The 23,480-nt window shown below is 38.7% G+C and overlaps 1 protein-coding gene across 9 annotated transcripts in view; it reads right to left on the minus strand.

The window, feature by feature from the left end:
* Nucleotides 1-18,850, minus strand: part of STPG2 (sperm tail PG-rich repeat containing 2) — a 601,931-nt gene extending 583,081 nt beyond the window's left edge. For 5 of the 9 annotated variants that reach the window (XR_014083528.1, XR_014083523.1, XR_014083529.1 and 2 more), the window contains exons 1-5: nucleotides 18,647-18,850; nucleotides 18,387-18,521; nucleotides 14,022-14,134; nucleotides 8,031-8,189; nucleotides 4,708-4,869 (exon numbers count right to left, since the gene is read on the minus strand). Coding sequence is in view for 5 of the 9 variants with exons in the window: in XM_081595761.1 (XP_081451887.1) it covers nucleotides 4,708-4,869; nucleotides 8,031-8,189; nucleotides 14,022-14,134; nucleotides 18,387-18,495 (543 nt within the window). In the remaining 4 variants the exon portion in view is untranslated. Of the gene's footprint in view, nucleotides 1-4,707; nucleotides 4,870-8,030; nucleotides 8,190-14,021; nucleotides 14,135-18,386; nucleotides 18,548-18,646 lie in introns of all 9 variants that reach the window. The other 4 variants (XR_014083524.1, XM_081595770.1, XM_081595750.1 and 1 more) reach the window with 2 other exon arrangements.
* Nucleotides 18,851-23,480: the final 4,630 nt, after the last annotated feature.

The following is a 23,480-nucleotide window of genomic DNA, read 5'->3' on the forward strand; positions in this document are numbered from 1 at the left end:
TTTCATGCAAAGATGGGTTCAATGAAGGACAGAAATGGTATGGACATAACAGAGGCAAAAGATATTAAGAAGAAGTGGCAGGAATACACAGAGGAACTATACAAAAAAGATCTTCATGACCCAGATAACCATGATGGTGTGATCACTCACCTAGAGCTAGACATCCTGGAATGTGAAGTCAAGTGGGCCATAGGAAGCACCACTACGAACAAAACTAGTGCAGGTGATGGAATTCCAGTTGAGCTATTTCAAATCCTCAAAGATGATGCTGTGAAAGTGCTGCACTCAATATGCCAGCAAATTTGGAAAACTCAACAGTGGCCACTGGAAAAGATCAGTTTTCATTCCAATCCCAAAGAAAGGCAATGCCAAAGAATGCTCAAACTATCATACAATGGCACTCATCTCACACACTAGCAAAGTAATGCTCAAAATTCTCCAAGCCAGGCTTCAACAGGATGTGAACCGTTAAATTCCAGATGTTTAAGCTGGATATAGAAAAGGCAGAGGAACCAGAGATCAAATTGCCAACATCCGCTGGATCATCAAAAAAGCAAGAGAGTTCCAGGAAAACATCTATTTCTGCTTTATTGACAATGCCAAAGCCTTTGACTGTGTGATCACACCAAACTGTGGAAAATTCTTCAAGAGATGGGAATACCAGACCACCTGACCTGCCTCTGATAAATCTGCATGCAGGTCAAGAAGCAACAGTTAGAACTGGACATGGAACAACAGACTGGTTCCAAACTGGGAAAGGAGTATGTCAAGGTTGTAAATTGTCACCCTGCTAATTAAACTTATATGCAGGGTACCTCATGCGAAAAGCTGGTCTGGATGAAGCACAAGCTGGAATCAAGATTGCCGGGAGAAATATCAATAACCTCAGATGTGCAGATGACACCACCCTTATGGCAGAAAGCAAAGAAGAACTAAAGAGCCTCTTGATGAAAGTGAAAGAGGCGATGAAAAAGTTGGCTTAAAGCTCAACATTCAGAAAACTAAAATCATGCATCTGGTCCCATCACTTCATGGCAAATAGACAGGGAAACATGGAAACAGTGGCTGACTTTATTTTGGGGGGCTCCAAAATCACTGTAGATGGTGACTGCAGCCATGAAATTAAAAGATGCTTGCTCCTCGGAAGCAAAGTTATGACCAACCTAGACAGCATATTAAAAAGCAGAGACATTACTTTGCCAACAAATGTCCACCTAGTCAAAGGTTTGGTTTTTCCAGTAGTCATGTATGGATGTGAGAGTTGGACTATAAAGAAAGCTGGGCACTGAAGAATTGATGCTTTTGAACTGTGGTGTTGGAGAAGACTCTTAAGAGTCCCTTGGACTGCAAGGAGATCCAACCAGTCCATCCTAAAGGAAATCAGTCCTAAATATTCATTGGAAGGACTTGATGCTGAAGCTGAAACTCTAATACTTTGGCTACCTGATGCGAAGAACTGACTCATTTGAAAAGACCCTGATGCTGGGAATGATTAAAGGCAGGAGGAAAAGGGGACAACAGAGGATGAGATTGTTGGACGGCATCACCAACTCGATGGACATGAGTTTGGTAAGCTCCAGGAGTTGGTGATGGACAGGGAGGCCTGGTGTCCTGCAGTCCATGGGGTCGCAAAAAGTCGGACATGACTGAGCAACTGAACTGAACTAAAAGATTCACTGTTTACTTTTGCAAAGGGAGACAAAGGTAGGGAGGGATCTTGGGCAGGGTAATAATTGCAATAATGTATTTTTTTTAAAAAATATGAGCTTTCCTGGTGGCTAAGACAGTAAAGAATCAGCCTGCAATGTGGGAGACCTGGGTTCCATCCCTCGTTTGAGAAGATCCCCTGGAGGATGGCATGGCAACCCACTCCAGTATTCTTGGCCTGGAGAATCCCCATAGCCAGAGGAACCTGGTGGGCTACAGTCCATGGGGTCATAAAGAGTCGGACACAACTGAGCAACCAAGCACATATTTTAAAATATAGCTAATTCAAGCGTAATAAAATTTTATTATGTATTATATGTGATGGTAGGTACATGGTTATAAGTTTCTATGTTTTTACTAGTCAACGTGCAATTATATAAATTACAATAAAAATACTTCAGGAATAAAAACTTAACACTTCAAAGTATCTAAGACTTCAAAATGCCCCAGTACACCTGTTACCAAAAATCAAATGTTTTCACAAGGTGCTTAAGCCTATACCCGAAAATGGAGACATGTTCAAACATTAGAGAGTACTGGGAATAAAAGCTAAGCCAAATTCTGAGCATACCTTTTCTTTGCCCAAGATGTCTCTTCAGCCTCTCCTTAACTCTACCCTAAATTTGTCATTTTCCTCACTAGGATTACTTCTTCCAGATCCCATAAAAGTATAAATACACAACAGATTCAAAGCACAATATGCTTCAGTCTTATAATAAAGTAAAACCAGACATATCTATATTCATGGATAACTCATACATTTCAACTGATTGAATAAGTTTTTGCTCATTTGAAGTTTAAAACCTGGGTAAGATGGATATGCTATATTATGTTTGATATTTTAAATCAGAGAGAGACTCCTTATCTTTTTTAATGATCACTTATGAAAGAAAGAATGCTTATTAGATTCAAATTCTTTCATAGGTCTTCCCTGATGGTCCAGTGGCTGAGACTCCACAGTCTCAATGTAGGGGGCCTCAGTATGATCCCTGGTCAGGTAACTAGATCCCACATGACACAAATAAAGATGCCACATGCCACAACATGGTACAGACGAATAAATATTTTTTAAAAACAAATTATTTTATAAATAAAATGCTTTTCCCTTTCAAATTCAGGAAAAGAATATCTATGTACTGCATATGCTTATACAATGCAGCAGAAGACTTTTAGTAAGTTAAACCTATTTCCTCTTTTTCTGGAATATAGCTAGACTGTATTTCCCAGGCTCCTTGGCAGTTTATATTATATGCTTATATTATGAGGTATATAAACATAATATAAAGTTCAGTGTGCCCTGAACTCCCAGGTCTAACTGGAAAAAAAAACCCACTAGCAGTTCTCTGTCTTCTTTCCCTTCTGCAGGATGGATAAATATGACACCAAGACCCTTGGAGATGACAGTAACACAAATGAAATAAGCCTGTGTTGCTGAATCTATACATGGAAGAAAGTCTCTTATCAACAAGAAATGCTCATATGAATGAGAAAAAAAAAGAATTTCTGCTACATTAAGCCAGTGAGATTTGGGGGTCTATTTATTATGCAATTCAGTTCAGTTCAGTTCAGTCGCTCAGTCGTGTCTGACTCTTTGCGACCTCATGAATCACAACTCACCAGGCCTCCCTGTCCATCACCAACTCCCGGAGTTTACCCAAACCCATGTCCATCGAGTCAGTGATGCCATCCAACCATATCATCTGCTGTCATCCCCTTCTCCTCCTGCCCCCAATCCTTCCCAGCATTAGGGTCTTTTCCAATGAGTCAACTCTTTGCATGAGGTGGCCGAAGTATGGGAGTTTCAGCTTCAACATCAGTCCTTCCAATGAACACCCAGGACTGATCTCCTTTAGGATGGACTGGTTGGATCTTCTTGCAGTCCAAGGGACACTCAAGAGTCTTCTCCAACACCACAGTTCAGAAGCATCAGTTCTTTGGCGCTCAGCTTTCTTCACCGTCCAACTCTCACAACCATACATGACCACTGGAAAAACCATAGCTTTGACTAGACGGACCTTTGTTGGCAAAGTAATGTCTCTGCTTTTAAATATGCTATCTAGGTTGGTCATAACCTTCCTTCCAAGGAGTAAGCGTCTTTTAATTTCATGGCTGCAATCACCATCTGCAGTGATTTTGGAGCCCAAAAAAATAAAGTCTGACACTGTTTCCCCATCTATTTGCCATGAAGTGATGGGAACAGATGCCATGATCTTAGTTTTCTGAACGTTGAGCTTTAAGCCAACTTTTTCACTCTCCTCTTTCACTTTCATCAAGAGGCTCTTTAGTTCCTCTTCACTTTCTGCCATAAGGGTGGTGTCATCTGCATATCTGAGGTTATTGATATTTCTCCTGGCAATCTTGATTCCAGCTTGTGTTTCTTCCAGCCCAGTGTTTTTCATGATGTACTCTGCATATAAGTTAAATAAGCAGAATGACAATACACAGCCTTGACATACTCTTTTTCCTATTTGGAACCAGTCTGTTTTTCCATGTCCAGTTCTAACTGTTGCTTCCTGACCTACATACAGGTTTCTCAAGAGACAGGTCAGATGGTCTGGTATTCCCATCTCTTTCAGAATTTTCCACAGTTTATTGTGATCCACAAAGTCAAAGGCTTTGACATAGTCAATAAAGCAGAAATAGATGTTTTTCTGGAACTCTCTTGCTTTTTCAATGATCCAGCGGGTATTGGAAATTTGATCTCTGGTTCCTCTGCCTTTTCTAAAACCAGCTTGAACATCTGGAAGTTCACAGTTCACGTATTGCTGAAGCCTGGCTTGGAGAATTTTGACCAGTACTTTATTAGCGTGTGAGATGAGTGCAATTGTGCGGTAGTTTGAGCATTCTTTGGCATTGCCTTTCTTTGCGATTGGAATGAAAACTGACCTTTTCCAGTCCTGTGGCCACTGCTGAGTTTTATGCAATTAGTGTTACCTTAACTAAAACATGTAAAATCATAAATGGTCTTCCAACTGTCAATGTGAAATGTATTATACTTACAATTTGAGGTTTATAGTATGCTGGACCTAGTGTGCTGTCATTGGCAGGTGGTAAACGTTTTATGATACTGTCATCCTCATTAATATCATAACCATATGACTGTCCAAAAGGAATTGAAGGAACATAAACACTTCTGGAAACTGTAAGTGCCCTTGACATTTTCTGTTAAAAAAAAAATTATACTATTTACTCAAAGACAGGAGAAGGAATGAATAATAAAATATTAAAATTTACAAAAGACAACTACTAAATATTGACTTCATGAGTTTTATAATATAAATCAAAAATATTTGTAAAAGTAATTTAAAAGAGTGAATTCAAGTCTTGCTTCATGATATAAACCAAGATTTAATCAAACTATTATTAAATAGTAACATAAACCATACTACAAACCAAATTACTGTTTAAGCCACTATTAGAGATAAGGAATCTCTCTCACTTGGCTCAGTTTTTTATCTTGCTTAGTAAATCAAGTATTAGTGATTTCAAAAACAGGCATTCATTCCTACAATTACATCAATAATCAGCAATTCCAAGTGGACTTGTGCTATGCAATCATAGTATCTGCCAGGCCAAAACAAACTTTACAGTTTTCTATAACATTTCCTGGCTTCGTTCCTTCCCAGCTTCTGACTTATCTTCATCTTACCAGTGCCCTGTATAAAAATCCTAATTTTGCAGACTGTGTAGCAAGGAAAATATCTGATATAACATTAAATGGAAATCAAAAATATAAATTAAAATTAAATTTTTGACTATAGCTATTTAAATTATGTAATATTATACGTCAGTGTATAAAGTCATATGGCTTCCCAGATGGCTCAGTGATAAAGAACACACTTGCCAATGCAGGAGATGGAGGTTCAGCCCCTGGGTGAGGAAGATCCCCTGGAGAAGGAAATGGCAACCCTCTCCAGTATTCCTGCCTGGAAAATCCCATGAAGAGAGGAACCTGATGGGCTACATATAGTTCCCGTGGTCACAAAAGAGTCAAACACGACTTAGTGACTCTTTAGTCACTACAATAAAGTCATATACATATACAGTTTAACACTGAAAAAGTTAACAGAATGATCAGTGTTAAGACTCAGAAGTTTTTGGGCGATTATTTGTTTTTTCAGAATTTCCTTTAACATAAAATATTTTATAATTTAAATCAAACAAGAAGGAGTAACATATATTAGATCTATTAGTATGAATATAGGGCTTCCCTGGTGGCTCAGCTGGTAAAGAATTCACCTGCAGTGCAGGAGACCTGTGTTCGATCTCTGCATAGGGAAGATGCCATGGAGAAGGGAATGGCAGCCCACTCCAGTATTCTTGCCTGGAGAATCTATGGACAGAGGAGCCGGGCAGGCTACAGTCCATGCGGTCACTAAGAATCAGACAAGACTGAGTGACTAACACACACACACCTGGTATAAGTATATCAAATATAATACTGGCATTTAAATGATTTAGTCATCTAAAAATTTACTTATTAAGAATATACTGACAAAAATTCTTCAAGCCAGGCTTCAGCAATACGTGAACCATGAAATTCCAGATGTTCAAGCTGGTTTTAGAAAAGGCAGAGGAATCAGAAATCAAATTGCCAACATCTGCTGGATCATCGAAAAAGCAAGAGAGTCCAAGAAAAACATCTATTTCTGCTTTATTGACTATGTCAAAGCCTTTGACTTTGTGGATCACAATAAACTGTGGAAAATTCTGAAAGAGATGGGAATACCAGACCACCTGACCTGCCTCTTGAGAAACCTGTATGCAGGTCAGGAAGCAACAGTTAGAACTGGACATGGAACAACAGACTGGTTCCAAACAGGAAAAGGAGTAAGTCAAGGCTGTAGATTGTCACCCTGCTTATTTAACTTATATGCAGAGTACATCATGAGAAACACTGGGCTGGAAGAAACAGAAGCTGGAATCAAGATTGCCAGGAGAAATATCAATAACCTCAGATATGCAGATGACACCACCCTTATGGCAGAAAGTGAAGAGGAACTAAAGAGCCTCTTGATGAAAGTGAAAGAGGAGAGTGAAAAAGTTGGCTTAAAGCTCAACATTCAGAACTAAGATCATGGCATCTGTTCCCATCACTTCATGGCAAATAGATGGGGAAACAGTGGAAACTGTGTCACACTTTAATTTTGGGGGCTCCAAAATCACTGCAGATGGTGATTGCAGCCATGAAATTAAAAGATGCTTACTCCTTGGAAGGAAAGTTATGACCAACCTAGATAGCATATTTAAAAGCAGAGACATTACTTTGCCAACAAAGGTCCGTCTAGTCAAGGCTATGGTTTTTCCAGTGGTCATGTATAGATGTGAGAGTTGGATGGTGAAGAAAGCTGAGTGCCAAAGAATTGATGCTTCTGAACTGTGGTGCTGGAGAAGACTCTTGAGAGTCCCTTGGACTGCAAGAAGATCCAACCAGTCCATCCTAAAGGAGATCAGTCCTGGGTGTTCATTGGAAGGACTGATGCTGAAGCTGAAACTCCCATACTTCGGCCACCTCATGCAAAGAGTTGACTCATTGGAAAAGACCCTGATGCTGGGAAGGACTGGGGGCAGGAGGAGAAGGGGACGACAGAGGATGAGATGGCTGGATGACATCACTGACTCGATGGACATGGGTTTGGGTAAACTCCGGGAGTTGGTGATGGACAGGGAGGCCTGACGTGCTGCGATTCATGAGGTCGCAAAGAGTCGGACACGACTGAGCGACTGAACTGAACTGAACTGATCCTCTGGAGATTATATTGCAATCCTATGCTTCAAAACAAACCTCTGCTATAAACCATCTCCAAACTATGCTTTCCCATAATACATCAGTCTTCTTTTAAATTCCTATGGCACTTAATCACATGATCATTCACTTAGCATCTGTCATATTTCATCTTACATTAATGATCTATATATCTTTCTCTCACCTAAATTTTAAGCTTATTTATTTCATGAGTCGTGTTTCAATTTTCACTATATTATTAACAGCACTTAACACATAGTTTCCTCTATATACAGATGTAAATCACTATGGCAACTTTTAAAATCTCCTTTACTTTCTGTTCATCTCAGACACTGGAAGAGATTATACTTTTATCAAAAGCAAAAATGAAGTCAAATGTTAATACAGGTAAAAAACTAAAATTTGTAAACAGAGTATTCATTTAATTATGAGCTACAATATAGATACTAATAAACCAGATAATTTTTACCATAAGGTTTTTTAAATGTACTTATCACATAAAACATTATACCATTTCTACATTATTTTAACTATTAAAAAAAACTCATTAAGAACAGAAATCAAAATAGCAACATACTGACTGAAGACGCTCTTTAGCCTCCAGAGTTTTCCTGTTCACAACAGCCAATGTTCCAGGATAAGATCGATCATAGCTTGCTGGCCCTGGACCATCTGAAATAAACTTCCTAAAACGCTTTTCCAGGTTTTGTAGACTTTGGCCTCCTTTTATATTACACTAAATTGGACAGGAAAAACATGAATTAAAAAAAAACACTTTTAAATCAATATCTAGTTGATAAATATTACATATTAATACAAACATTAATAGTTTTAAAACTCAGCCTGAGAAAGTTAAGGCTCTTGACTGAAGACAGTTCTCTAATGAGAGAGAGTAATAAGAAAGGATGACAATACAGCTGTCAATTTTAACGCCAAACTCAAACTAAAATTTGCTATACTTTGGACACTCAAAAAGAATGCAACACTCAGTTTTAAAACAGGAATCAAAGACAAAGGAATGTCCAAAGCTATAGAGCAAGAATAAAGAGTGCATGCTTGTTATAGGTCTCTGGAGAATTTATACCTCTGCTGCTGCTAAGTCGCTTCAGTTGTGTCCAACTCTGTGCGACCCCATAGATGGCAGCCCATCAGGCTCCCCCATCCCTGGGATTCTCCAGGCAAGAATACTGGAGTGGGTTGCCATTTCCTTCTCCAATGCATGAAAGTGAAAAGTAAAAGTGAAGACGCTCAGTCGTGTCCGACTCTTAGCGATCCCATACCTCTGAAATGAGATTAAATGCTCATACTGCAGGGGGAAAGAACGCCCTTCAATCTTGTTTAGGATTAATTATTTTCATGAATAACACTTTGGTCATTTCCAGGGATGTTTATGCAGTTTTACTGGCAACAGCTTGGTTTTATGCTCAGATTAGTTGTAAACACTGTTTATTGCAGGGAGAGTCCTGTAAGGAATCTTCCGTGACTCTCCATGTCACATATATGGATTCTCTAGAATCAGAAAGTTATCAACTGGCTAAAAGCCAGCTAATTCAAATAAAATTCAATCATGCTAGTTTCAATAAACAGTCACAGTTCAGTCATTTCAACGATGATTCATATTAATAGTTGTTGGCATTTGATTGATCAGATATGTTTAAGTTATTAATTTACCAACAGACTCTTTCACATGATGTGTTCATGTCAGTTGTTCACAATCACTATTGACTGAACCTATCTCTAGTTTGCATTTTATTAGGCTTTATTCAGAGTTTAAGAAATACACAAAAAGAGTTCTTTTGGTAAAAAACAAGTCAAATTATTCTTAGATACTCAATTCACTACTTGATTACTGATTTAATAAGATCACAATTCCTATGTTTAAAGAATTTGGATCTATAATAGTAGATATTAATGATTTTGTAAAAAATTTAATAACTTAAATTAAAAAATAAAATCATGTGAAGAGAAGATCTCCAAATTTTCATTCTTTGATAGCCATTTGTATAGTCTCTAAGATTTGACATTTCATACTGAATTTGAATTTATATTGAATACTTCAACAAAAGTTTAGATAGATCTAATCTGATTTTTTTAACTGCATACAAATTAACCAGGATATGTTTCACATTATTCATAACTACCAATTCTACAAATTTTACAAGAGTTTACAAAGGAAACTTCCATATATCAGATAACTGAGTCAAATCATATTACCAAGTAATAATACATTTTATATAAACACCTGTGAGAAATTGGTCTTAGTCTTTCTTGGGAACTGTGCTTTGTCTATGTGCTATGGTTATTTGATGAATTATTATATTGTCAGCAATCTCTCAACATTATAGGAGGCAGAGTCTCATCTAAAGTGTGAGCCCATGCACTGTATCACATATGATAGCCTATCATTCAGCTCTAATGAAGTATATCTCTTCAATCAAAAATAAAACCTAGATTTGGATATCTATTCCTAGGCCTAGTTAACGAAAAATAAGACATAAACTATCTAGGCACAGGAAATAGATCCCCATATCTAGAACCATTTTTCTGTGTGTGTGTGTGTGTGTGTGTGTGTGTGTGTGTGTGTGTTAGTCACTCAGTCGTGTTCAACTCTTTGCAGCCCCACGGACTCTACACCACCTGACTCCTCTGTCCATGTGATTCTCCAGGCAAGAATATTGGAGTGGGTTGCCAGTTCCTTCTCCAGGGCCATTCTCATATAGGAAGGAATGAAATGGTATCTACCTTGCAGAGACAGGTCTGATGCTATAAGATAACCAGAAAACAGTGACATCTGTACTGAATTTTTGGAATGGGAATCATCCTAGGAAATAGGATATGAAGAAAACAAAGTATGTGACTTAACAGGTTAGTTATCAAAGGATCAGAAGTTTGCACTGTGTAAATTTGATTCTTCTGCTTCTTTTATTTTCTTAATTTCTTTGCGTTCTTTTCTACAAAGCAAATTTCCTTCATGTTCTTTTCTACTTTTCTTTTCCTCTTGAAAAAAATTAACTTACTTCAGTTATGCTAAAGGAAACTGCTTTGCCTATAACTGGCCAAGAGCTATAAAGGCAAAAGTTATGCCCCACCTCCAACTTTAGAATAATGGTCACAACCATAGCCAAAATGAAATGACCATAAGAGGAAGAGAGAAATAGAGAAGACCAAATACGGGAAAAAAATTTCAACTCTTAAATCTTCTGCTTTCATAAAAGCTTCAAGTATTCTACAAGTATTCTACTGCTACATTTAGCAGTGGAGGCAGGCTCTCACAAATACAACCCACATTTTGGGTTTTTTAACATTTCATTTGAAGTCTTCAAATGATATTTACTAACTGCCCATAGAAAGCAACATTTCAATCTATGCTTCCAAAAGAAAAGTATAAAAATAAATTGCCAAATATATGCATTAATTTCCAGTAAGATTACTCCTTTATTATCTAATATATTATTTACATAACATGTAACCAATGTCACATTACAAACACATTTCCTAATTCAGTTGTTTAAAATGAAATGACTTTTATTTTTCAAATAGTATGATAAATTCACAATTCTTGAACTTCTAAAAGTTCTACAAGAATTTAACTTAAAACTCCAAAACTTAATAGCAACTGTGTAAATAAGTAATAAATCATTTTTTAAAGCAAGGAAATCAATATTTTCCAGGCATTTGTTTATAGTTTTAAGGAGAAAAATAGAGAATACCAGAACTTTTTCTCAGATCATCCATTTCACAAAAAAACACACTTCTTATTTCTTACTCTTGAAATCCAAGAAATGTACCCAATTGGGAATAAAATAAAATTTTACTTAAATTGTATTTTATATTATTTTACAAGAGAATTGACTAAAATCAGTATTAAAGTAACATGCCAACATCCTGATAACTATCACATTTGACAAGTTTGAAACCTATATATTATGTATTTTTACTGTATTTCCCTCTTTGAATACTAGAATTACATATCAGGCTTAATGAGGGAAATACTGTCAGAATTAGCAAGCCCACAGACCCACGCTGGTCTGGTCTGGTCTAAGTCAGGGAGTGGAAGCAGGAGTGACACTTCTAATGACTACATGTAATATCCCACTATTTAATGTTTTGCTTTTTGTGCTCTAGGCTCTAGTTTTCTGGAAATTTTAAGAGTCCATGGAAAAGCAAGTCATGTTCCCCTGAACTGAAAGTTGAAACCACCAAGTGATCATTCAACATTCTTTCCTATCAAGCAGAAAACAAAATAAGGAGGTTTGCGTATTGACTAGGGAAATTAATTTTCTGTCCTGACTAGGACAGAAAAACAGGACTAATGAGTACCAGGAGGAGTGTGGTAGGATGGAAGATGGGGACACCCTGCAGAGCCTTTTAACTGTCAGTGAAAATGCTAAGAGCAAGTTTATCTAAAGGACAAAAAGCAAGCCTAAGAACCAAGAGCTCAGACACCTTAGAACTGAAGAGTCTATTCATCTCACTAGGCTTAGAACTCCACCAGATAAAGTTCATGTGAAAGGAAAATGGAACGAGTAATGGAAAAATCTTAAGCTATAGCCTTTTCAGATACAGAAACGGAACAGGTCCTTACCTATATTTCCTTGCTTCATACATCACTTTTTTTAAAATTTTCCCTCTATTTCTTTCCCGTTTCTATTGTAAAATGGCAACACTAATAATGGTTAAAATTTACTGAAGGCCAACCTTCAGTACTTTAAGGTACGATTCTAAATGCTTATTAATATATTTAATCCTTAGGAAAAAAAGCCTATCAAATTACTGCCGCTACTTAATAAATGAGTGGTTAAGGTTAAGTCTCACAGCTAGTAAGCAGAGACAGATTTTGAGTCTAGGTAGTCTAGCTCCAGAGCCCACACTCCTAACCACTTCTTTATAAAAGCTCATGTTATATTTACCATCAAATCTATAAACTGCAGAATAATGAAACAGGAATGTCAAGAACAAGAAGTAGTCTTAATCTAAAGATTCAGGATTCATTTAGCAGTGACACTGTAATATCATCTATAAAGGTAGTAGCAAAACATTAATTAAATTATACATAAAATAACGGAACTTTTAAAATTACATATACAGGAAGAAGTGTGTATATGTCGTGGGCATGAGAGAGAGGAGAACTAGGCGATCAAAGCATGAAACATAACGGAAATCTATTGCTTTTATCTGTCTAGCATCCCTTCTATTATTTGCTCAAAATAGCACATTTACCACTCTTGGGACAATCAAACCTACCGTATTTTGTGTTTTAAAAGGAACTTCCAAACACAGGAACCCCTGACCCAGGAATCACAGGTGTGGGTCCATAGTAAGACCAGACCAGATTTTCCCTACTGAGAATTTTAATCTTTAGTGTTGTTAGACATAAAAAAAAAAAAAAAAAAATGGAAGGAAGTTATGGAATTACATTATCTAATGGAAGTTTGCCACTGAATAATGCAGAAGTTCTTACTACTGAAATACTTGGAATTGTCTTAGTCCTATGCTTCTTTAGGGCTTCCCTACTGGCTCAGCTGGTAAAGAATTCGCCTGCAATGTGGGAGACCTGGGTTCGATCCCTGGGTAGGGAAGATCCCCTGGAGAAGGGAACAACTACCCACCCCAGTATTCTGGCCTGGAGAATTCCATGGACAGAGGAGCCTGGCAGGCTACAGTCCATGGGGTCGCAAAGAGTCACTGAGCAGCTTTCACTTTCACTTTATCCTTTAAGATCTGTTTGAACAATTCTTCCTTCAAGTCTATGAGCCAACCAAGTGCCTTTTCTATAAATTTATTAGAAACCTAGTATCTGTCCTAAAAATCCATTTGATTGCTTGCAACCAAAACCCCATAACTGGTAGAAAACATTGCTATTAATAATTCAGAAGTCTAATACAAAAATTAATGTATCAGCAATTGTATCTGGGCCTCCAACAGGGGAGATATAGGTCTGCTTGGGTCAGGTAGGACTTACTATGACTGCAAAATGTATGTGAAAGGGTAAAACTTGATGTTAATGATTATGAAAATACTGGAATTAAAACACTGTTTCTGACTGAGTGCAAAACGTATGTGAAAAGGGTAAAAGTTGATGTCAATGATTATGAAAATACTAGAATTAAAACATTGTTTCTGAACACAAATGAATTGTTGAAGATTTTCTGGTCACAGACTCTTGAGGCGGTATAGAAATAGGAGACAATGGCCATAGTTACAACTTTAGAGTACAGCACATAAACCAATTCCTGCACCTTGCTACCATTCTTATTCTACATATCTTGACCATCTGTACAACTTTCATGGGCCTTAATAAAATCAGTAGCCCTATTCTCCCATTCAGGAATCTCAAGGACAATGCTTTTGTCCTATAGGTTATATAGACTAATGACAAACACACACCAGACAATTACTATTGAACACACTTCTTTTTCTCTTATTCTATTGCAAAATTCAGATCAAAAGGTGAAAGAAAATGATATGAAGGGAAAATATAATATAGCAAGTGACATAAGAGTTTATTAGAGGAAGAAAGCATGATTTTTATTAACTCAGACAATTATAATGACTGCTGTAAATTTACCTGGTTTTCTGAAACATTATAGTGTCCTGGACCTGGAACATCTTTTTCAGTGTGAGAGACGACAGTAAAAGTACTTTCCCTGGCAGTCAGAGACAGGAATGGTGCATAGCCACCTATAAGTAAAATCATATCATTGGCAGATAAGACAGGATTCTAACGATTTCAGAGAAAAAGCACTCAAAGTATATAAAATCATTTGGTACATCAATTGTTGAGACTATATATTATCAGAACTCATGTCTAGCCACAGAAGTTGTTGCATTTTAAAAATTCTATGTAAGAGTGGAATTAGTATTAATATATATTAAATTAAGAACCTATAGAATTGAACTTACTAAACAAAAGAAAAAAATATCTAAATAAAATAAAAGCTTTTTTTCTACTAAGCATATTTGGTTGTGATGAAAATGGAAGTTCTCTTTAATTGATAAAATATTTTCATCCTCAGAAGATCACAGTTGTATATACTGGAGAAACCTATTAATTATACAGCTTCCCTGGTGGCTCAGACAGTTAAGAGTCTGCCTACAACGCAAGAGACCTGAGTTCGATCCCTGAGTCGAGAAGATACCCTGGAGAAGAAAAGGGCAACCTACTCCAGTATTCTTGCCTGGAAAATGCTATGGACAGAGGAGCCTGGCAGGATACAGTCCATAGGGTTGCAAAGAGTTGGATACGACTGAGCAACTAACACTTTTACTTTCATTAATTATACCGAATAGCATATATGAATTTGTAGAGGGAGCCTAGACAGAAATAATTTAAAGTGAGCTTACAGCAAATAATTAATATAATGTTTCAGAGAGTCAGACACAACTGAGTGACTAACATTTTCAGCTTCACTTCCTTGCTTGGGTACATGTTTGGCACTCAGTATTTCTTGGATACAAGATGCAAGCATAAGATTACTGACATTACTGACATACTCAGTAAATGAACTTATTAGACAGACTTAGTCTGCTGAAAGGCTGATAAAAAACTTTTCAAGAAATATATCAAGAAAATGAGCACAGTTTAAGTAACATTGATATTCAAGAAAAAATGAGAGAAAACAGAGCAACTATATTCAACAGGTAATAAAAGGATGAAAGTGAGGACTCAAAACCTGTGAAAATCTTGTACACCTAAGGAAAATGTACATGCTGAGGATTTATGGCAATAATTTGTAAAGTTTAAAAGCTTGCTAATCTGGACTAATAAACTATATTTTTTAAACCAGAAATAATGTTTTTTTGAGGCCCTCATGTATTAAAATGCAACTGAAATCAAGATTTATTTGTGTAAGGTGTGAAGCACAAAAGAGGTGAGTAAAATACATACCTTACCCTTAAAAAGAAACAATGTAGTGAAGCATTAAGTGCTAAAATAATTTTAAAAATGTAAAAGTATCAGAAGTGCGAAAGCGCCCAGAGGGTCAAAAGGAGGGGAAGTTCTCGACAACACTGAGGTGACTCGAAAAAAATTCATGAATGATGTTAAAACTCTGGGTGTTAATTTAGTGACTGATGGTCTGAATTTGCTGTTCAAACAAAAACAAACAAAACCACACAAGGACCACAAGAACAGAAATCCTTAAAAGGAAGCCAAGGTCCATTTTGAAACTACAAGGGTTGTCTGATAGAGCAGAAAAATCTAGTACAGAAGTTGAAATGTTCCAAAATGGGGTAAGCAACCAAAGAACAAAATACAGATTTCAAATGAAACACACACATAAGCTGGCCTTGGAGTACAGAATGAAGCAGGGCAAAGGCTAATACAGTTTTGCCAAGAGAACGCACTGGTCATAGCAAACACCCTCTTCCAACAATACAAGAGAAGACTCTACACATGGACATCACCAGATGGTCAACATCGAAATCAGATTGATTATATTCTTTGCAGCCAAAGATGGAGAAGCTCTATACAGTCAGCAAAAACAAGACCAGGAGCAGACTGTGGCTCAGATCATGAACTTCTTATTGCAAAATTCAGCCTTAAATTGAAGAAAGTAGGTAAAACCACTAGACCATTCAGGTATGACCTAAATCAAATCCCTTATGATTATACAGAGGAAGTGAGAAATAGATTTAAGGGACTAGACCTGATAGACAGAGTGCCTGATGAACTATGGACAGAGGTTCATGACATTGTACAGGAGACAGGGATCAAGACGATCCCCATGGAAAAGAAATGCAAAAAAGCAAAATGGCTGTCTGAGGAGGCCTTACAAATAGCTGGGAAAAGAAGAGAAGTGAAAAGCAAAGGAGAAAAGGAAAGATATTCCCATCTGAATGCAGAGTTCCAAAGAATAGCAAGGAGAGATAAGAAAGCCTTCCTCAGCGATCAGTGCAAAGAAATAGAGGAAAACAACAGATTGGGAAAGACTAGAGATCTCTGCAAGAAAATTAGAGATACCAAGGGAACATTTCATGCAAAGATGGGCTCGATAAAGGACAGAAATAGTATGGGCCTAACAGAAGCAGAAGATATTAAGAAGAGGTGGCAAGAATACACAGAAGAACTGTACAAAAAAGATCTTCATGACCCAGATAATCACAATGGTGTGATCACTCACCTAGAGCCAGACATCGTGGAATGTGAAGTCAAGGGGGCCTCAGAAAGCATCACTACAAACAAAGCTAGTGGAGGTGATGGAATTCCAGTTCAGTTATTTCAAATCTTAAGAGATGATGCTGTGATTGCTGCACTCAATATGCCAGCAAATTTGGAAAATTCAGCAGTGGCCACAGGACTGGAAAAGGTCAGTTTTCATTCCAATCCCAAAGAAAGGCAATGCCAAAGAATGCTCAAACTACCACACAATTGCATTCATCTCACACGCTAGTAAAGTAATGCTCAAAATTCTCCAAGCCAGGCTTCAGCAATACGTGAACTGTGAACTTCCAGATGTTCAAGCTGGTTTTAGAAAAGGCAGAGGAACCAGAGATCAAACTGCCAACATCTGCTGGATCATCAAAAAAGCAAGAGAGTTCCAGAAAAACATCTATTTCTGCTTTATTGACTATGCTAAAGCCTTTGACTATGTGGATCACAATAAACTGTGGAAAATTCTGAAAGAGATGGGAATACCAGACCACATGACCTGTCTCTTGAGAAACCTGTATGCAGATCAGGAAGCAACAGTTAGAAGTGGACACGGAACAACAGACTGGTTCCAAATAGGAAAAGGAGTATGTCAAGGCTGTATATTGTCACCCTGCTTATTTAACTTATACGCAGAGTACATCATGAGAAACGCTGGGCTGGATGAAGCACAAGCTGGAATCAAGATTGCCGGGAGAAATAATAACCTCAGATATGCAGATGACACCACCCTTATGGCAGAAAGTGAAGAGGAACTAAAGAGTCTCTTGATGAAAGTGAAAGAGAAGAGTGAAAAAGCTGGCTTAAAGCTCAACATTCAGAAAACTAAGATCATGGCATCTGGTCCCATCACTTCATGGCAAATAGATGGGGAAACAGTGGAAACAGTGTCACACTTTAATTTGGGGGGCTCCAAAATCACTGCAGATGGTGATTGCAGCCATGAAATTAAACAACGCTTGCGCCTTGGAAGAAAAATTATGACCAAACTAGACAGCATATTAAAAAAGCAGAGACATTACTTTGCCAACAAAGGTCCACCTAGTCAAAGCTATGGTTTTTCCAGTAGTCAGGTATGGATGTGAGAGTTGGACTATAAAGAAAGCTGAGTGCCGAAGAATTGTTCCTTTTGAACTATGGTGTTTGAGAGGACTCTTGAGAGTCCTTTGGACTGCAAGGAGATCCAACCAGTCCATCCTAAAGGAAATCAGTCCTGGATATTCATTGGAAGGACTGATACTGAAGGTGAAACTCCAATACTTTGGCCACCTGATGCAAAGAACTGACTAATTTGAATAGACCCTGATGCTGGAAAAGATTGAAGGCAGGAGGAGAAGGGGACGACAGAGGATGAGATGGCTGGATGGCATCACCAACTCAATGGAGATGAGTTTGAATAAATTCCAGGAGTTGATGATAGACAGGCAGGCCTGGCATGCTGCGGTCCATGGGGTGGCAAAGAGGCAGACACGACTGAACTGAACTGACTGATAGTAATGTCAACTGGGGCAGGGATATCAAAATCCCAGATCGAATCTGCAGCATTTAAACTAAGATGTAGAAAACCATTGCAAAATCAAAAAGGCAATATGGTTACTGGTCTAGTGCAACGGGAAAAACTAGTTTACCATCTGTAAAAATAGGGATAGAATTTTCCCTGCCTACTTCACGTTCTGTTATACCTATGCAGTTGTACTATAGTGTTTGACTCAGGCACACAAGAGCGGGGCAGGCTGAAAGTGAGGCGCCTGTCCCAAAGGCTTGCCTTTCTCTATATCTTACCTGTTGCGGGCTGCTTCAGGTAAGGAACCTGGTAAGATCCAGGACCCACACGATCCTCAGTGCTGCCACCTTCAGCCAATCTAAGCACACGGGGAGCCCGGTCATACATAATGGCGTGAGGGGAGGGGTGGGCGGCTACAAAGGGGTTAAGAACAGAGCAGCTAGAAGAAATGGTGGAGCAAAAAGTCGTCAACAAACTCAGAAGGCCCGGTAAGAATTTCTGTAAATGGAGCCCCTAGCCCAGGGGGCTATCGCCCCACCTGCTCATTGGTGTCAGATTTCTCCCAGGCGACTTCTAGCCGCATGGAAAACTTGAAAACACTTTAACCAGACGTAGGACTTCCCAATCATCGGTTCACCAACCGAAACCTGAAGCGCCGCTCCAAGGAACGAGGTTGAGTACTAGACACCCGCCCCGGTGCTTCCGGCCCTGCCTCCGCCCACTTCTCGCCTCCCGGAAGTCTGTGGAAGAAAGGTTGGAGCGTTTTCTCAGCCCGAGCCTTGGGAGCATGCGCACCGAGCCGCAAGCCTTCCCGACTCGCTCCGCCCGGCGCTCCTGGCTTCCTAAAGGAAAGAACAGCTCGAGCCCCCGCGATCGTCTTACTTTTCTAACTACATTGGATTCTGACTCGTCAGAAAACCTCTAGAAAACGCATTAGGAGTTAGGGCTAATTTGATCGTGGTCCATTTCCCCTTTAAATCAGGGCGGCTGGGAAAGAGACTATCGAAAATTATTAAATAAAAGTCTTACTACGAAAAGAAACGATTCTGCGCCCACGCTCCTAACTCCCACCACATCTATACTCGCACCTCGGGGGGAAAGAAAGCACTTATGACTTTATCCCAGATACAGTCCACACGGTGCTCAGAAAAACCCAGAAGGTGGTGGTGACAGAAACAGAAAACCCGGGGGAAGAAGAAAAACTCACCAACCGAAGCAATGCAAATGCAGGTAACTGAAAGGTGCTTCTGTTGTCAGATACCAAGCAACAGCAGCAGACTCATTACTCTGTTCGTAAAGTAAAACAGAGGCGTTGAGAAAGCGCAGCTCCATACAAGGCGTATCTGCGTCTCAAGAAGGTATCTGTAGTACCTTTTTTCCTACTCAATAACCTGAATAATTGTTTACTCACTTAAAAAACACTGGCATATACTGTAGGGGTTGCTTGGTTGTGGGGACCCAAAGATAGACGAAAGTCTTCATCAATCTTCTGTATCTTAAGAGAGAAAGAGACGTGTGTAATCCATAGCAAGAGAGATGGATAAAATGATTTAAAAAAAAATTTCACCTTAGATACCGCCCCTTCCTACTAAGAAACTGATACTTAATTGTATCAGTCAGTTCAGTCGCTCAGTCGTGTCTGACATTTTGTGACCCCATGGACTGCAGCATGCCAGGCTTCCCTGTCCATCACCAACTCCCGAAGCTTGCTCAAACTCATGTCCAAGGAGTCAGTGATACCATCCAACCATCTCATCATCTGTCGTCCCCTTCTCCTCTATGGTGACCCCAAAAAGCAAATTCAGATCCAGGCCATTTTGCTGTAGGCACTGGGGCAGGCTCTCCCCTTCTGATTTTTCTCCTCTGCAGCAGTCTACATTACTTTTTCCTGTGGTAAGGGTTTGCCGTTGAAAATGGAAGTGACAAAGGAGGCTTTTCTACTTCCTGTCTGGGTTTGATTTTTGTCCACTGGTGCCAACCTAGTTTAGACAAAAGGAGCTCTTTATAGGGTCTATCGAAGCTTGTTTACGAATCTCCAAAGGGGATTTTGGAGAAGGCAATGGCAAGCAACTCCAGTGCTCTTGCCTGGAAAATCCCATGGATGGAGGAGCCTGGTAGGCTGCAGTCCATGGGGTTGCGAAGAGTCAGACACGACTGAGCAACTTCACTTTCACTTTTCTCTTTCATGCATTGGAGCAGGAAATGGCAACCCACTCCAGTGTTCTTGCCTGGAGAATCCCAGGGACCGTGGAGCCTGGTGGGCTGCCGTCTATGGGGTCGCACAGAGTCAGACACGACTGAAGTGACTTAGCAGCAGCAAAGGGGATTTTGTAACCTTAGGACCTGTGTACCAACTAGGAATGGGCTTCCCAATTGGCGCTAGTGGTAAAGAACCTGCCTGTCTGCAGGATACATAAGAGATGCCGATTTGACCCTGTTTGGGAAGATTCCCTGGAAAAGGGCATGGCAACCCACTCCAGTATTCTCGCCTGGAGAATCCCAAGGACAGAGGAGCCTGGCGGGCTATAGTCCACGGGTGTCACAAAGAGTCCTGCACGACTGAAGCGACTTACACCCACCAGCTAGGAATACAGAATTTATATCTTGCTGCCACCTCAGTGTGTGGTCTTTCCTCAAATACCTCACAGAGAGGGATAGCTGATCAGTGGCAAGACTCTAATGTTTCGGAGTCTTGTAGTGAGATCCTGTTTAAATATTTGTGTTCAGATCTTTTTTAAATATGGCACCACTGAGGTACAGCCTCTACAGTCTTCGTAATTTTCTAACACTTGATCGCTGAGAATTCTGTATTCCTAACAAAAGGCTTTTCTTTGAAAAGTTCTTAGTGTGAAAACCCTTTATCTATTTCCATGATTACTGTGGCTGTTCTGTCTAACTTCCCCAGCTTTTATTTCCATCTTATGGTTCAGCAACCAGAATGGTACAAAGTATTTAAGAATTGGAAGATACTTTTAAAATGAGAACAGCAAACCTTTTTGCTTATTTCTCAGCGTGGTAAATATTTCTTACATAGTTTAGAATGAGTGTGCTGCTAATAAAATTACAATGTTAACATAGAATTATAATTATATATGAACACAAAATAATTTGATTCAGCATTCCTCAGTTCCTACAAAATAGTTTTAATGCTAATCAACCACACTGTGTTACCATTACCACACTGTATTACCATTACCGTAGTAAAAGGTGGAAACTGTCTTTGAATTCAGATTTATTTGACTGCAAAATTTGGGTTCTTTCCATTTCTCCATACTGGCTTACACAAGAATAAACTTTAAAATGAAGCATGGGAGTGGGAATTCTGCTTTAAGTAGCATTAAATACCTTATAAATATAAAACTGAATTGTTTTTGAAACTAATTTATTCACCTCATGATGGTTTTCCATTTTTTTCCATTGTTTTGCTTTTTGTTAAAAAAAAATCAAGCAATAGTAACAAATCATTTAGCATGTATCAATCAAATGAGTATACTTTGTCAATGTTATTAGAGGTCATATTATAAAGTGATATTGTTGTTCGCTAAGTAATGCCCATCTCATCCTCTGTCGTCCCCTTCTCCTGCTGCCTTCAATCTTTTGTAGCATCAGGATCTTTTCCATGGAGATAGTTTTTTCCATCAGGTGGCCAAAGTATTGGAGTTTCAGCTTCAGCATCAGTCCTTCCATTGAATATTCAGAACTGATTTCCTTTAGGATGGATTGGTTGGATCACCTTGCAGTCCAAGGGACTCTCAAGAGTCTTCTCCAACACCACAGTTCAAAAGCATCAATTCTTTGATGCTCAGATTTCTTTATAGTCTAACTCTCACATCCATACATGACTACTGCAAAAATTATAGCTTTGACTAGACGGACCTTTGTTGGCAAAATAACGTCTCTGCTTTTTAATATGCTGTCTAGGTTGGTCATAGCTTTTCTTCCAAGGAACAAACATCTTTTAATTTCAGGGTACAGTCACCATCTGCAGTGATTTTGGAGCCCAAAATAATAAAGTCTCTCACTGTTTCCATTGTTTCCTCATCTATTTGCCATGAAGTGATGGGACCGGATGCCATGATCTTCATTTTCTGAATGTTGAGTTTTAAGCCAACTTTTTCGCTCTCCTCTTTCACTTTCATCAAGAGGGTCTTTAGTTCCTCTTCACTTTCTGCCATAAGGGTGGTGTCATCTGCATATCTGAGGTTATTGATACTTCTCCCGGCAATCTTGATTCCAGCTTCTGCTTCATCCAGCCTGGCATTTAGCGTAATGTACTGTGCATATAAGTTAAATAAGCAGAGTAACAATATACAGCCTTGATGTACTCCTTTCCCAATTTGGAACCAGTCTGTTGTTCCATGTCCAGTTCTAACTGTTGCTTCTTGACCTACATACAGATTTATCAGAGGCAGATCAGGTGGTCTGGTATTCCCATCTCTTGAAGAATTTTCTAAGGTTTGTTGTGATCCACACAATCAGAGGCTTTGGCGTAATCAGTAAAGCAGAAGTAGATGGTTTTTCTGCTATTCTTTTGCTTTTTCGATGATCCAACGGATGTTGGCAATTTGATCTCTGGTTCCTCTGCCTTTTCTGAATCCAGCTTGAGCATCTGGAAGTTCATGATTCACATACTGTTGAAGTCTGGCTTGGAGAATTTTGAGCATTACTTTGCTAGCGTGTGAGATGAGTGCAATTGTGCAGTATATTGAACATTCTTTGGCATTGCCTTTCTTTGGGATTGGAATGAAAACTGACCTTTTCCAGTCCTGTGGCCACTGCTGAATTTTCCAAATTTGCTGGCATATTGAGTGCAGCACTTTCACAGTATCATCTTTTAGGATTTGAAATAGTTCAACTGGAATTCCATCACTTCCACTAGCCTTTTTAGAAAATCCTCTAGAGAAGGAAATGGCAACCCACCCCACTATTCTTGCCTGGGAAATTCCATGGACAGAGGAGCCTGGTGGGCTACAGTCTATGGTGTTACAAAAAAGTTGGACACAACTTAGCAACTAAACAACAATAAAAGTCATTTCAAATCCTTGGCATGATTTCCATAAGGTTTTACTGAAAAGAGCAAGATTCGGAAAATATATGTCATATATTTTTCTAAAACCAAGGAATTATCAAAAAAAATCTATTAATGTTAAATGTACATGTGCATGTATACTTACATATATGATTACATAAACATGGAGAAAATGTGAAAAGCATGCTAGATCTTCAGTATAGATTACCTAAAATGGGGAAAAAATGTGGCGGGAGAGAAGAGTGAAAAAGGAGTAAATAATGATCATATTTATTAATTGTTTATAAAATGGAGATGTGTCAGAATTATTTAATAAAATTTAAACAAGTAAAACCTTGATTAA

The sequence above is a fragment of the Giraffa tippelskirchi genome, chromosome 1 (assembly GCF_054371585.1).
Source record: "Giraffa tippelskirchi isolate mGirTip1 chromosome 1, T2T-mGirTip1v1.2.pri, whole genome shotgun sequence".
In the NCBI taxonomy this organism is placed as follows: domain Eukaryota; kingdom Metazoa; phylum Chordata; class Mammalia; order Artiodactyla; family Giraffidae; genus Giraffa; species Giraffa tippelskirchi.